This window comes from Tamandua tetradactyla, chromosome 3 (assembly GCF_023851605.1).
Source record: "Tamandua tetradactyla isolate mTamTet1 chromosome 3, mTamTet1.pri, whole genome shotgun sequence".
Taxonomy (NCBI): domain Eukaryota; kingdom Metazoa; phylum Chordata; class Mammalia; order Pilosa; family Myrmecophagidae; genus Tamandua; species Tamandua tetradactyla.
The window spans coordinates 209613564-209629454 of NC_135329.1; the positions used below are offsets into that span (position 1 = coordinate 209613564).

Here is a 15891-nt window from a genome sequence, read left to right on the forward strand (position 1 = left end):
AAATAGGGCTTCAAAGAACATATTTTTTGTATGTCTCCTCATACACGTGTGAGATTTTCCAGGGCATGTTATCTTGGAATAGAATTACTTGGTTCTAACATATGGCCACCTTTAACTTTACTAAACATTGTTTTCAAGAGTACTTGTTGGTTCTGATATTCTAGCTAGAAATGGTAGCTCATTGTTTTATTCTGTAGTTCCTGGGTTACTAGAGAAAGGGATTATATTTTTTTGCGTGCTTACAACCGTTGTCCATGTCTGTTGTATTGAGTTATTATTTTTTTTTTAAATTGATTTGTAGAAGTACTTTATACATTCTGGATAATCCTCCTCTGTTAGATATATTGCTGCATAAACCTTCTGTTTGTGGCTTTTCACTTTTTATGGTTTCTTTTGATGAACAAATTCTTACTTTTAATGTAGTCAGATTTATCCATCTTTTCTTGATGGTCTGTGCTTTTTTATTTCTGCTTTTAAGAAATCTTTCTTAACCTGAAGTCATAAAGATTTTCTTATGTAGGCTGAAAAATACTGCTTCTCACATTTAAGTCTTAATTCAACTTAAACCTTTGTACATGGTGTGAACAGAAATGAATACAGGTTTTAGGGGGCCTGAAGCTTATATATAAAATTAGGGCCCCTCTTTATGAAAATGAAATCAAAATTACAATTTTTTTCTATGTGGATAATTCTCCCAGCATGATTCATTGAATAGACCATGTTGAGTTGACTGTTGCGTCAGTCCTTTCTGTTTCTGGGTTCTCCCCCCAACTCACTGGCCTGTTTGTCAATTCCTGCCCCAGAACTACACTGTTTACCACCACAGCTGAATAATCAGTCTTAACATTTGGTGAAGCAGGTCTCCTGACCCTGGTTCTTCTTTAAAAATGTCTTAGCTCTCTGGCCCTCTGCTCTTCCTTATGAATTTGTTCTACTGAAAGTAATCTACTTGGCTTTTCACTGAATTTACAGATTTTGGAAGAACCAATATCTTCACTATTAAAAGACATGATGACATGGTTCTGTTGCTATTAGAGCTTTCTTTAATACTCTTTAATACAATGGTACTTTTATAATTTTCTCTAGGAATGTCTTGTAAATCTTTTGTTGGATATCTTCCAAGATGCCTTGCAGTGTTTGTGTGTGTGTGGTGACCTTGTATCTTGTTGAATTCTCTTAGCAGATCTAGTGTATCTCTACAGTGTCTCTTGAATTTCCTTTGTAGAAAAACTGCATATAAAGAAGGGCTTTATATTTTTCTTTTGAAATTTCTTTGACCTCTCTTTTAATTTATTAACTATAAGGGTGGGAGGATTCATGTTTTTGGCACGTTATTTAGTGCAATGTTGAACAGAAACGATTCAGGGAATCCTTATTTTGGGTCTAATGAAAATGCTTTATCATTAATTGTGTTCTACAGGTGTTGGATAGGTAACCCTAGGTTAAGGATGTTCCCTTCTATTCCTTGTTTGCTCTAAGTTCTTTCTTTAGATCATGAAAGAACACTGAGTTTTTAGTATTAAATTTTATTCTATGTTTTTCCTGCATCTTTTGAGTTAGTTGTATGATTTTTCTTCTTTAATCTGACAGTGTAGTATATTACATGAAAATATTTTTGACATTGAGCCATTGTTAGATTCCTTGGATAAAGCAATTTTGTTGTCACACAGTGATATTTCTTAAAAAATACTGCTGGATTTGATTTACTAGTATTATATTCAGAACTGAATTCTGCATTTATGGTCATAGGTGAAACTGATCTAAATTTTTCTTTTCTTTCATTGTCCTTGACAGTTTGGGGATCAAGGTTTTACCAGCCTCATACAATGAGCTATCTGACTCCCATTTTTTTCCATTCTCTGAAATAATGTGTATGAAATAGGGATTATCTGTGCCTTGAAAAGATGGCTAAACTCTATGAAATCACCAGAGGCTGGCATTTTTTGTCAAAGTGGTAGATTTGCTTTTAAACGATTTACCTTAATACCAATAATATCTCCATCTTTCAAGTAATAAGGTGCTCCCTGCAAATTCTCTTGCTTTTTCTTCTTTTTCCTCTTGGTAATTTGTTGGTTCTGTAGAAAAGTCAAACATTTTAAATAAACAAAACTCAACTTCCAATTCTTACTAAATTAATTCCCTATTACTGGGGGTACATGGGTGGTTCAATGGAATAATGCTCTCTGGCCAGGCAGGAGACCCGGGTTTGATTCCCACTCCATGCCCCAGCCCACACCAAAAAAGAAAATTCCCTATACTATGAAAAATTGTAGTTAATTGAGTTGAATACTTTTCAACAATTTTAGTTTCAATAAGCTTATTGATATGAACGAAGTACAGCATGTATCTAGGAGAGTCAGAGCCTCTTCCTGCTTGCTAGGCCAGGGAGGCCCAACTTCTCTTAGAAAGTCCCATGACTTTACCTGGCTAGATATCAGAAGCCACTCAAACTTTTCAGGAAAGTATTTGGCAATTTCGATTTTCTCCACAGGAAGAGAACAGAAATCAGCAACTCTCTGCCGCAGTGAGGCTGCAGTACAGCCTTTGGCAGTGTCCCAGACCAGGTCCACAGAGAGGGAGTATGCCCTCTCGCTGGGGATGCGCAGCTGGGCCCTCAGCAGCAAGTCCTTGGGGCTGCAACAAAAAACCATCCCATGTCAGTCTGTAGGCAGACACGATGAAAAACACGTGGTAATGGCTGGGAGTAACAGGCAATGCTTCCCTTCTGGCTTTTCTGTTTTTTAAAGGAGAGATTTTCTCTAAAAAATGGAGTGTTAAGTGGGGAACCCTTTTTGTCTCCTAAGATTTCTTTCAAAGTTGAGGAAGAATGGAAGTGAAGATTCTGCCCAGAGGCCAAAGTAGCAGCTCACAACGGAGAGGAGCCAGCTGGGGAACGGAAGGAGAGAGGACCTGGAGGTCGACTTGAAGGGTCTTGGCAGGGCCTGTATGTATCTCGGTGAATGAGAAGACAAAAGAAGTCAAACCTGACCGAGGTCCTACAATGACGCCCTGGGAAATGTGCTTTCAGAACGAGGAGGTGTGAAGTGAGCAGGAGAAAAGCTGGTTTAAGGAAGATGATCATTATGTACTTGATTTTAGGTGCTATAAACCTGAGTTGTTGTGGAGTAGCCAGGGTGAAGAAACCAAGAGCTCAGAGTAGATCAGTTAGAGAGCTAGTGATACAAAGGGGGTCAGCGATGAAGGCTGCAGCTACGGGAGCAAAGGAAACCTTGGGAGAAGAGCATGGATAAAAAGACCCTGGGGGAGGATCAGAAAGAGAAATATTCAGAAAGGTGAGAGAAAAAGTTAGATCCATATAGATTATCATAGGACATGAAGTAAAAACTACAGGATACAACTGGAAGGTAAAAAAGGGGGAAAGAAAAGTGGTATTTTTAGGATGGTGAGACGAGGGGTTTTTAATTTTGAATTCTGATATTAGTGTTTCTACTAAAAGAAGGGGTGATATAGAATAATTGGAGAAAAAGGAGAACAGAGTGTAAGGATGAGAGAGGTTATGGTCAGAAGAAGGGAGTTTTGAGAGACTGAAATCCTGAGAGGCTGAACAGCTCCATGTTGGGATTAGGGGTGAAGGTGTTCCAGGGTCAGTGAACATGCTCTGATACCAGAGCCTAGAAAGTGTCATAAACATAGATCTTCAGAGGAAGACAAAGGGCTTGGAATCCTCACTGAGGCCGCGTAAGAACAGCAAGTGAGCCGTGGATGTCAGTCTAAGACAGAAAAGCTGATGGGGAAGGGGAGGGGCAAATGCACAGCATGTTCTTCAAAGGACACTGAAGACCATACACCAGGCAAAGGGGCAATATTGTTATTAGAGGAAAAGCTTCCACAAATTAGTTTCTTCTAAGACCCCTTTTCTAAAATGAAAGAAATATAGGAATCCCTTTATGCACACAAAAACACAAGTGGCTTATAAGCCTTTGAAAGAATGACAAGACAATCCATTTTCCACTTAGCAGACACTTAACAATGAAAGTATTCAATGGTTTAAAGTTGAGGTGAAGTAAAAACTCTTAAACACCACTTGTGCGAACATAAATTGGTACAACTTATCCAGAAAGAAATTTAACAGTATATTTTAAGAGGTTTAAAATGCCCACATCAATTGATCCAAGGATTCTCTTCCAGGGACACAATTTGTATTAAAAATGCAATTTTATAAAATCGGTGGGATTAAGTGAGGTGAAACATGGTTGAGGAGCACTACTAGAGTTATATATATAACAAACAAGTTAACAACGAGAATGACAGTCACATCATCTCAGGGAGAAGGAACCTTAATATTTAGTGATATTTACAAAAAGGTCCAGAAAGATTTCCCTCTAGTGAAAAAATGAACAAGATGGTTGAATTGTAGACAACGTATGGGTATGCCTTTATTCAATGAAAACCACTGACTGCCTCTGAGCCAGGTACTATCTAGGTTTTGGGGATACAGCAGGAATTTCTCACAAACAGCTCACAGTCTAGTCACAGGAGACAGATAACAACGTATAATAAACACAAAGTGAATCTGGTGATGTTAGGATGGAAACTGTATGCTGAGGAAGCAGAGAGACCGGGAGCTGTTAGAAACGAGTTGGATGACAGAATGTGTAATGGTGCTAGTGAGCGAAAGAGAGCAGCTTCTACAGCACAAGGGCACAGTGCGCTCCACGTGCATCTGGAGTCAGACTGGAAGATTCTCATTTACTGCTTTTATGGGAAAAAGAGTTTCTAGATACATGAAAATATTTCTACAACACAAGCTCTTGTAAGTTGCCAGAGTCAGTAGTAAAGGAAATACTCTCCTGTAGACTGAACAGTTGAATTTTTTTTTTTTTTTAGAAATCATTCCATTCTACATATTCAATCAGTAATTCTTAATATCATCACATAGGTGTATGGTCATCATTTCTCAGTACATATGCATCGATTTAGAGAAAGAAATAGCAAGACAACAGAAAAAGAAATAAAATGATAACAGAGAGAAAACAAAAATAAAAATTAAAAGTACAAAAATATATATAAAAAAAAAACAAACAAAAAAAACTATAGCTCAGATGCAGCTTCATTCAGCGTCCCAACATAATTACATTACAATTAGGCAGTATTGTGCTGACCTTTTTTTTTTTTAGAAATCATACCATTCTACATATGCAATCAGTAATTCTTAACATCATCACATAGATGTATGATCATCGTTTCTTAGTACATTTGCATCGGTTTAGAAGAACTAGCAATATAATCGAAAAAGATATAGAGTGTTAATATAGAGAAAAAAATATAAAAGTAATAATAGTAAGAACAAAACAAAACAAAACAAAAACCTATACCTCGGATGCAGCTTCATTCAGTGTTTTAACATGATTACTTTACAATTAGGTATTATTGTGCTGTCCATTTTTGAGTTTTTGTATCTAGTCCTATTGCACAGTCTGTATCCCATCAGCTCCAATTACCCATTATCTTACCCTGTTTCTAACTCCTGCTGAACTCTGTTACCAATGACATATTCCAAGTTTATTCTCGAGTGTCAATTCACATCATTGGGACCATACAGTATTTGTCCTTTAGTTTTTGGCTAGACTCACTCAGCATAATGTTCTCTAGGTCCATCCATGTTATTACATGCTTCATAAGTTTATCCTGCCTTAAAGCTGCATAATATTCCATGGTATGTATACACCACAGTTTGTTTAGCCACTCGTCTGTTGATGGACATTTTGGCTGTTTCCCTCTCTTTGCAATTGTAAATAACGCTGCTATAAACATTGGTGTGCAAATGTCCGTTTGAGTTTTTGCCCTTAATTCCTTTGAGTAGATTCCCAGCAATGGTATTGCTGGGTCGTATGGCAATTCTATATTCAGCTTTTTGAGGAACCGCCAAACTGCCTTCCACAGTGGTTGCACCATTTGACATTCCCACCAACAGTGGATAAGTGTGCCTCTTTCACCGCATCCTCTCCAGCACTTGTCATTTTCTGTTTTGTTGATAATGGCCATTCTGGTGGGTGTGAGATGATATCTCATTGTGGTTTTGATTTGCATTTCTCTAATGGCCAGGGACATTGAGCATCTCTTCATGTGTCTTTTGGCCATTTGTATTTCCTCCTCTGAGAGGGGTCTATTCAAGTCTTTTTCCCATTTTGTAATTGGGTTGGCTGTCTTTTTGTTGTTGAGTTGAACAATCTCTTTATAAATTCTGGATACTAGACCTTTATCTGATATGTCGTTTCCAAATATTGATTCCCATTGTGTAGGCTGTCTTTCTACTTTCTTGATGAAGTTCTTTGATGCACAAAAGTGTTTAATTTTGAGGAGTTCCCATTTATTTATTTCCTTCTTCAGTGCTCTTGCTTTAGGTGTAAGGTCCATAAAACCGCCTCCAATTGTAAGATTCATAAGATATCTCCCTACATTTTCCTCTAACTGTTTTATGGTCTTAGACCTAATGTTTAGATCTTTGATCCATTTTGAGTTAACTTTTGTATAGGGTGTGAGATATGGGTCTTCTTTCATTCTTTTGCATGTGGATATCCAGTTCTCTAGGCACCATTTATTGAAGAGACTGTTCTGTCCCAGGTGAGTTGGCTTGACTGCCTTATCAAAGATCAAATGTCCATAGATGAGAGGGTCTATATCTGAGCACTCTATTCGATTCCATTGGTCGATATATCTATCTTTATGCCAATACCATGCTGTTTTGACCACTGTGGCTTCATAATATGCCTTAAAGTCAGGCAGTGCAAGACCTCCAGCTTCGTTTTTTTTCCTCAAGATGTTTTTAGCAATTCGGGGCAAACTGCCCTTCCAGATAAATTTGCTTATTGGTTTTTCTATTTCTGAAAAATAAGTTGTTGGGATTTTGATTGGTATTGCATTGAATCTGTAAATCAATTTAGGTAGGATTGACATCTTAATTATATTTAGTCTTCCAATCCATGAACACGGTATGCCCTTCCATCTATTTAGGTCTTCTGTGATTTCTTTTACCAGTTTTTTGTAGTTTTCTTTATATAGGTTTTTTGTCTCTTTAGTTAAATTTATTCCTAGGTATTTTATTCTTTTAGTTGCAATTGTAAATGGGATTCGTTTCTTGATTTCCCCCTCCACTTGTTCATTGCTAGTGTATAGAAATGCTACAGATTTTTGAATGTTGATCTTGTAACCTGCTACTTTGCTGTACTCATTTATTAGCTCTAGTAGTTTCGTTGTGGATTTTTCCGGATTTTCGACGTATAGTATCATATCGTCTGCAAACAGTGATAGTTTTACTTCTTCCTTTCCAATTTTGATGCCTTGTATATCTTTTTCTTGTCTAATTGTTCTGGCTAGAACCTCCAACACAATGTTGAATAATAGTGGTGATAGTGGACATCCTTGTCTTCTTCCTCATCTTAGGGGGAAAGTTTTCAATTTTTCCCCATTAAGTATGATATTAGCTGTGGGTTTTTCATATATTCCCTCTATCATTTTAAGGAAGTTCCCTTGTATTCCTATCCTTTGAAGTGTTTTGAACAGGAAAGGATGTTGAATCTTGTCAAATGCCTTCTCTGCATCAATTGAGATGATCATGTGATTTTTCTGCTTTGATTTGTTGATATGGTGTATTACATTAATTGATTTTCTTATGTTGAACCATCCTTGCATACCTGGGATGAATCCTACTTGGTCATGATGAATAATTCTTTTAATGTGTTGTTGGATACAATATGCTAGAATTTTATTGAGGATTTTTGCATCTATATTCATTAGAGAGATCGGCCTGTAGTTTTCTTTTCTTGTAATATCTTTGCCTGGTTTTGGTATGAAGGTAATGTTGGCTTCATAGAATGAATTAGGTAGTTTTCCCTCCGCTTCGATTTTTTTGAAGAGTTTGAGGAGAGTTGGTACTAATTCTTTCTGGAATGTTTGATAGAATTCACATGTGAAGCCGTCTGGTCCTGTACTTTTCTTTTTAGGAAGCTTTTGAATGACTGATTCAATTTCTTTACTTGTGATTGGTTTGTTGAGGTCATCTATGTCTTCTTGAGTCAAAGTTGGTTGTTCATGTCTTTCCAGGAACCCGTCCATTTCCTCTAAATTGTTGTATTTATTAGCGTAAAGTTGTTCATAGTATCCTGTTATTACTTCCTTTATTTCTGTGAGGTCAGTAGTTATGTCTCCTCTTCCATTTCTGATCTTATTTATTTGCATCCTCTCTCTTCTTCTTTTTGTCAATCTTGCTAAGGGCCCATCAATCTTATTGATTTTCTCATAGAACCAACTTCTGGCCTTATTGATTTTCTCTATTGTTTTCATGTTTTCAATTTCATTTATTTGTGCTCTAATCTTTCTTATTTCTTTCCTTTTGCTTGCTTTGGGGTTAGCTTGCTGTTCTTTCTCCAGTTCTTCCAAATGGATAGTTAATTCCTGAATTTTTGCCTTTTCTTCTTTTCTGATATAGGCATTTAGAGCAATAAATTTCCCTCTTAGCACTGCCTTTGCTGCGTCCCATAAGTTTTGATATGTCATGTTTTCATTTTCATTCGCCTCGAGGTATTTGCTAACTTCTCTAGCAATTTCTTCTTTGACCCACTCGTTGTTTAGGAGTGTGTTGTTGAGCCTCCACGTATTTGTGAATTTTCTGGCACTCCGCCTATTATTGATTTCCAACTTCATTCCTTTATGATCTGAGAAAGTGTTGTGTATGATTTCAATCATTTTAAATTTGTTAAGACCTGCTTTGTGACCCAGCATATGGTCTATCTTTGAGAATGATCCATGAGCACTTGAAAAAAGGGTGTATCCTGCTGTTGTGGGATGTAATGTCCTATAAATGTCTGTTAAGTCTAGCTCATTTATAGTAATACTCAGATTCTCTATTTCTTTATTGATCCTCTGTCTAGATGTTCTGTCCATTGATGAGAGTGGTGAATTGAAGTCTCCAACTATTATGGTATATGAGTCTATTTCCCTTTTCAATGTTTGCAGTGTATTCCTCACGTATTTTGGGGCATTCTGGTTCGGTGCATAAATATTTATGATTGTTATGTCTTGTTTAATTGTTCCTTTTATTAGTATATAGTGTTCTTCTTTGTCTCTTTTAACTGTTTTACATTTGAAGTCTAATTTGTTGGATATTAGTATAGCCACTCCTGCTCTTTTCTGGTTGTTATTTGCATGAAATATCGTTTCCCAACCTTTCACTTTCAACCTATGTTTATCTTTGGGTCTAAGATGTGTTTCCTGCAGACAGCATATAGAAGGATCCTGTTTTTTAATTCATTCTGCCAATCTATGTCTTTTGATTGGGGAATTCAGTCCATTGACATTTAGTGTTATTACTGTTTGGATAATATTTTCCTCTAACATTTTGCCTTTTGTATTATATATATCATATCTGATTTTCCTTCTTTCTACACTCTTCTCCATACCTCTCTCTTCTGTCTTTTTGTATCTGACTCTAGTGCTCCCTTTAGTATTTCTTGCAGAGCTGGACTATTGGTCACAAATTCTCTCAGTGACTTTTTGTCTGAGAATGTTTTAATTTCTCCCTCATTTTTGAAGGACAATTTTGCTGGATATAGGAGTCTTGGTTGGCAGTTTTTCTCTTTTAGTATTTTAAATATATCATCCCACTGTCTTCTAGCTTCCATGGTTTCTGCTGAGAAATCTACACATAGTCTTATTGGGTTTCCCTTGTATGTGATGGATTGTTTTTCTCTTGCTGCTTTCAAGATCCTCTCTTTCTCTTTGACCTCTGACATTCTAACTAGTGTCTTGGAAAACGCCTATTTGGGTCTAATCTCTTTGGGGTGCGCTGCACTTCTTGGATCTGTAATTTTAGGTCTTTCATAAGAGTTGGAAATTTTTCAGTGATAATTTCTTCCATTAGTTTTTCTCCTCCTTTTCCCTTCTCTTCTCCTTCTGGGACACCCACAACACGTATATTTGTGCGGTTCATATTGTCCTTGAGTTCCCTGATACCCTGGTTCAAATTTTTCCATTCTTTTCCCGATAGTTTCTGTTTCTTCTTGGAATTCAGATGTTCCATCCTCCAAATCACTCATTCTATCTTCTGTCTCTTTAAATCTATCATTGTAGGTATCCATTATTTTTTCCATCTTTGCTACTTTATCCTTCACTTCCATAAGTTTGCGATTTGTTTTTTCAGTTTTTCTATTTCTTCTTTATGTTCAGCCCATGTCCTCTTCATGTCCTCCCTCAATTTATCGATTTCATTTTTGAAGAGGTTTTCCATTTCTGTTCGTATATTCAGCATTAGTTGTCTCAGCTCTTGTATCTCATTTGAGCTATTGGTTTGTTCCTTTGACTGGGCCATATTCTCAATCTTTTGAGCGTGGACAGTTATCTTCTGCTGCTGGCGTCTGGGCATTTATTCAGCTTTCTCTGGGTGTCGGACCCAGCAAGGTTGTAAGATTTTTCTGTGAAATTTCTGGGATCTGTTTTTCTTATCTTGCCCAGTAGGTCGCGCACGTGGCACACGTTTGTCTCAAGTGTTTGAAATGGGTCTCCTCCAGTCACCGATCGCCGCGGCCTGGGGATTTCCGATCCAATTCTCTCCGTTGGTTCAGGGGCCTCGCGTGGTGGGGGCGTCAGCTGCCGCGGCTTGAGGGGCCCTGTGGCTGGTCGCGGGCCACAGCGGGCCTGGGGGATTCCCCACCGGACCAGGAAGCCTCCAGCGGGGGGGTGGGGGCCCACTGCGGCTTGGATAGCCCTCTGATCCGAGACTCGTAGCCGCGGACTCGAAGTCGAGACTCGAAGCCGCCCGCAAAAGAGGGGCGCTGGCCACCTCGGCTTGGGAAACTTGCCTCTCCGAGACTCTCAGCCGGCCCGGGAAGGAGGGAGGAAGTAGCTCCGACCGCCGCAGCTGCCGCTGCTCGGGAAATCGCGCACCGCTCGGGGGTCTCACCGCAGCTGAGTCTCGCAGTTAGACTAGCCAGTCCAGACTTTGGATAGCCCTCTGAACCGAGACTTGTAGCCGCGGACTCGAAGCCGCCCGCAAAAGAGGGGCGCCGGCTGCCTCGCTTGGGAAACTTGCCTCTCCGATACTCTCAGCCGGCCCGGGAAGGAGGGAGGGAGTAGCTCCGACCGCCGCAGCTGCGGCTGCTCAGGAAATCGCACGCCGCTCGGGGGTCTCACCACAGCCGAGTCTCGCAGTCAGACTAGCCAGTCCAGGCTTTGGATAGCCCTCTGATCCGAGACTCATAGCCGCGGACTCGAAGCTGAGACTCGAAGCCGCCCGCAAAAGAGCAACAGTTGAATTTTTAAAGGGCTATGTGCTGACCATGACAAAACTCTATGTGCAGTAGGAGGTCTTACCCCAGACTTTCTTCTTTATGAAGGGGTTCGAAACAGACCTCAGTTCTCCTTCCCAGTTTATATTCCCTGATAACAAAGGAAAAAAGATACCAAGTGAAATTTAATTTTTAAAAACATTTCTTTGGCCAATGCTAAGCTTTCTTCTTAAGCAAAAACTTATTCTCTGAACACTGTATAAGAACATTAAAAATTTCATCATTTCTGCAACATAGAAAAATAAACTACACTTATATTTACAATGAGAAAACTGAAGTTGTTCTAGAGTTTAATTTGTGATAAAAAGAGTTAAGTTACAAATACAGAATTCCCAGGAATGGGGCTTTATGTTGTTATCTGATTTGAATGCCTGATTTCCCAAAACCCCGTCTCATCACCCAGCCCTGGAGAAGTGGGAAGGTCGAGTGTTGAATGAGCAGCCTACCTGAGCTGCTGCTGGGGGTTCCGTAAGAGCCTGCCTGGATGCCTATTTTCCACGGTCCAGGCTCTGAGGAAGGATGGGGACGGGCCGACAATCTCCGAGAAAGAGGGCAAGGTCATGACCTAGAAAATGAAACAGATACTTCCTCAATGACTTAAAAAGGCACTCTTGACATACTGCTTTAGGGAAAAAATGAAGCACTAAATACTGACATCAGAGGCAAAGAGAAACTTGAGTAATGATAGAACCTATTAAAAAAAAACACAGGACAGCAGATAACGGTGGCTCAGTTGCAGAGTTCTTGCCTCCATGCCAAAGACCAAGATTCGATTCCCGGTGGTGCTTGCCCTTATAAAAGAAAAAAAAGAAGAAAAAAAAAAAAACCACGCACAAAACCAACAAAAACACACAGGAATATCTCTAAAAACATGAAATAATCCCGAGCAATTTTTGTATTTCTATCCACTGAAATCAGATCTACAGGTAAGTAGAGTTTTTACACCTAAATCTGAGCCCAAAGCTCCTTTTTAATCATTACATAAAAAAAATGAAGTTTAATTTCTGAGTTTACTAGAACAGAAGCTCGTAAAAAAGGGCACTGATTAGTGCTCATATAATTCACCAACAGTGCTTGTCCTGCTAATGAAATGTATTTCAAAATCAAAATTATCTTTGGATCCAACTGTTATGCCCAAATTGATGTGTTCTAATTCTATAGGAGTAGATACCTTTAAGTATTATCTATTAAAATTGCCAATATTCACCCATGTTATTTTTTTGCCAAAGAAACCAGCAATTTCGTATCTTTCAACCTAAAGTAAGGAAAAATGTCATCCCACTTGTTCTCATAAGAATAAGATTTGCTTTTGAGGATGTTATTTCATACATTTAGGACACATGGGAAAAGTCAAATATCAATGACTGATTCATATTATACATCCCCACTTTTTTCCCCTCAAGAGGAAGAAGGGATGTTCATTTCAGTCTGGCGATAGTATGTTTCTTAACCATTTTGCATTGTACTTAATCCAGCTTTTCCATTTGGACAAAACACTCCTTTTGCTATGAATGTTAATGAATAAGAAAACAATATAATGTCTGGTTTAACATCCTGACATCAAAATTGATATTCTGATCTCCTAGAAAATCAATAAAAAAAGCTTTTAACTAGCAACATTTAACATACGGATCACAATGATAAGAAAGCAACGTAATATAAATAAAGGAGTAAAGTGAATTCTTTACAAATGTTTCAATAACCATGTTTCCCTAAAAAATCAAAATGAACATAAGTCACAAGCTGCTGAGGACAGATTCAAATGAAAGCACAGCATGCCTGTCAGGGAGGAATACATGAAAGCCACAAGGGTAGCTGGGAGAAACAAATACCAGGGAGAAGTCTGAGTCATGTGTTTGTGTGGCCTATTGGGTACTTAGCAGTGAACATGGCATATAACAAATGCCACAACAGAACAAACTGTAATTGAGGGAAAAGGAAATAGAAGAAGACATTAATATCTCACTGGAAGAAGCCATGTCACCACTAATGTAGTCTGTGGTCAGAAGTCTAACCTGAAACTTCAGGTCCACCAAGGCAGCGTCTTCTGAGATTTCTACATCACCCAAGTAGTGGAGGGCAATTTCCTCATGCACGTTGCCAGGAGCACCTTCACAGAAACAGAACTGGATGTTAGAAAGAAGCTTTAAATGCATTCATTACCTATTTCTGAAATACATGCCATGTTCTGATATTGTAAGTAGGTTTATTAAAAGTCTGTTCAATGTATTTCGAATATGAGTGTCTTGAACTTGCTCCCTCATGACTTCCAAAGTGAGGAAGCACTGTCTGGAAACGGTCAGGGTGCATGTTTTTTGTTGTATTTCATGTTTTTCTCACAATCAAGGATTTGAGGAGCTTTACATTTGTTCTGTTTACCTAGAATGCTATTTTCCATACTCTTGCCTTCTTCATACAGGATTCTGCTGATCAATCTATATGAAATAGGTCACCCCTCCTTTTTCTTTATATTACCTACTTGTTTCTTTCTCTCATAACACTCCAATGTGTTACTATTTTGTTAGCCTGTTTTCCTTGTGTATGGGTATGTTTTTTTGTCTTTTTAAATCTATCTCCTTCAAAGCATATGCCTTTCAAGAGGGGTGGGCCACAGAACTTGCTCCTCTCTTGGGGCCTGGTATGATGGCTACCACAGTCAGTGCCCAAGAGAAAGTCACTGGACAAAGAATTCCTTGGCAACAACAAAGGCTTTTTCCTTGTGTTAAAAAAGGGAAAGCAATATGCTCTCATCTAAAACTCTGGATATAAGAATGGTAACTAATTCATAACTTGGAATATTTCCACTCACTTTTACTTTAAAAATGTCTTTGTTTATTGTTGTACATCCTGCTAATACATAATAAATTCTATACAGATTATAAGAAATTAAGTGAAAAAGCTCTGTTCATGTATGGTTGGCTCTTCTCGTGCCTTAAGGACACTACAGATGGGCACTACCCAAAAGATACTTTTAGGAAATTCTAAAGAATGAAATGTAGTTCCCATATGTTATAATCTAGAAATATTACCAAAAAATTTAACCTTGTTCTTTTACTTTCATGGAGTAAATTTTAAAATGATTAAAAACATTTAAAAAATTTGTATCCAACTCTATATGTAATTATTCTGTCACCAAAATGTTTTAGATTTAGTTAACTTAAACAAGTGTAATTCAACCAAGAAATAACTCATAGCTAATTCAATCATCAAATATTTTATTGCTCTATAATCATAACTTCAAAGAGTAAAACCCTGATTCATTCATATTAATTTCACTACTGAGAATTAAGATAAAAAGAATGTCAAAAAATATATGATATACTTCAAGATACTAAACAAGCTAATTAAGTATAGCATGATAAAAAAATATATATACACACACTCAAACAGTTGGCCCTACCAAAAATACGTTCTCTTTAGTTACAAAGGAAATTCATTTGTGCTTTTGTTATAATGAATAGATATTCATTTTTATCAAAGGCAACCAGATCTCATTGCAAGTGACTTCCTGCACATTACAATGTATATGCTGCATTTTGTCTGTGGAGAAGCAACCTAGAATAAAACACTATGCCTGCACTGTGTGTTTCTTCTTAGGGTCAGTGAGGTAAGGTGGAATGCACCAGAAGCAGGTGCTAGGTCTGGTGTAAGACCAATGGACCAGGAAATGTGGAAGTCCACAGTCCAGCTTGTTGCCCTGTGGGCTGTAGTCAAGTCACGACCATTGATTCAATCTTCAATATCCTCCTGGGATACTGTAATAAATAGACTCTCTACTCCCACTGTCATGAAGTTCTTGAGAAATGATACAAAAGAGTTCTTGGAAGAAGTGTAATATATTGATGTACTAATAAAGGCAAATATGTGCATACACACACACACACAGTGCTTTGTACAGATTATAAGGCACTATAATAAAAATAAGGTGCTGTTATTATTATGGAATGATTATGGAGTAAATAGGGTCTCCTTTTCTACCTTACACTTTGTGAAATAGGCATGTAAAGGGACTCTTTGAGCAGAAACAGTCCTTTTACTTTCTTAAGGATGCACTGGCAGTAGCAGTTCTATTCTGTTCTCACCTTGCGTGGAAGGAGCTGTCTGGGCTGTGCCTGGAGAAACAGCACAGCTCTTCTGGTCTACATGACTCTTCCAGTGTCCCGAGGGAACCTGTGGCTGGTACCACCAGATGGGCACCTTCAGGAAACCCTGAAGAATGGAGCATTTCTAACTGCTGTGATGTACAAAGAATAAGTGAACCTCCAATTCTACTTGCATGGACAGAAATGTCTTCAAAACAAAATGCTCCTCAAATTTTAAATTATTTTTTCCTTTAGTACTTAGCTGCCAATGTATTATATTTGCTTTTAAAATCAAAAGTTTAAAATAATAAATATCAGACTTTCAGATAACTGACTAAAATGTTTCTTTTAGTCAGTCTAAAAGTATCTTAGAAGATAAAATAAAGTACAAAATGATAAAATATTTAACCAAACAATATAAATACATATTCACAATATTTCACTAAATAAATAAGAACATTAGTATAATACACCATTTATAAACAATCTTCATTTTTAGCAACAAC

The 15891-nt window shown here is 37.9% G+C and overlaps 1 protein-coding gene across 12 annotated transcripts in view; it reads right to left on the reverse strand.

Annotated features, from left to right (window-relative positions):
• The window catches only part of USP40 (ubiquitin specific peptidase 40), a 163478-nt gene that overhangs the window by 39109 nt on the left and 108478 nt on the right, over positions 1–15891 (reverse strand). For 11 of the 12 annotated variants that reach the window (XR_013173121.1, XM_077155459.1, XM_077155460.1 and 8 more), the window contains 6 exons: positions 15386–15512; positions 13319–13413; positions 11750–11868; positions 11329–11394; positions 2424–2634; positions 1980–2075 (listed from right to left, as the gene is read on the reverse strand). Coding sequence is in view for 11 of the 12 variants with exons in the window: in XM_077155459.1 (XP_077011574.1) it covers positions 1980–2075; positions 2424–2634; positions 11329–11394; positions 11750–11868; positions 13319–13413; positions 15386–15512 (714 nt within the window). In the remaining variant the exon portion in view is untranslated. The remainder of the gene's footprint in view (positions 1–1979; positions 2076–2423; positions 2635–11328; positions 11395–11749; positions 11869–13318; positions 13414–15385; positions 15513–15891) is intronic. The other variant, XM_077155464.1, reaches the window with a different exon arrangement.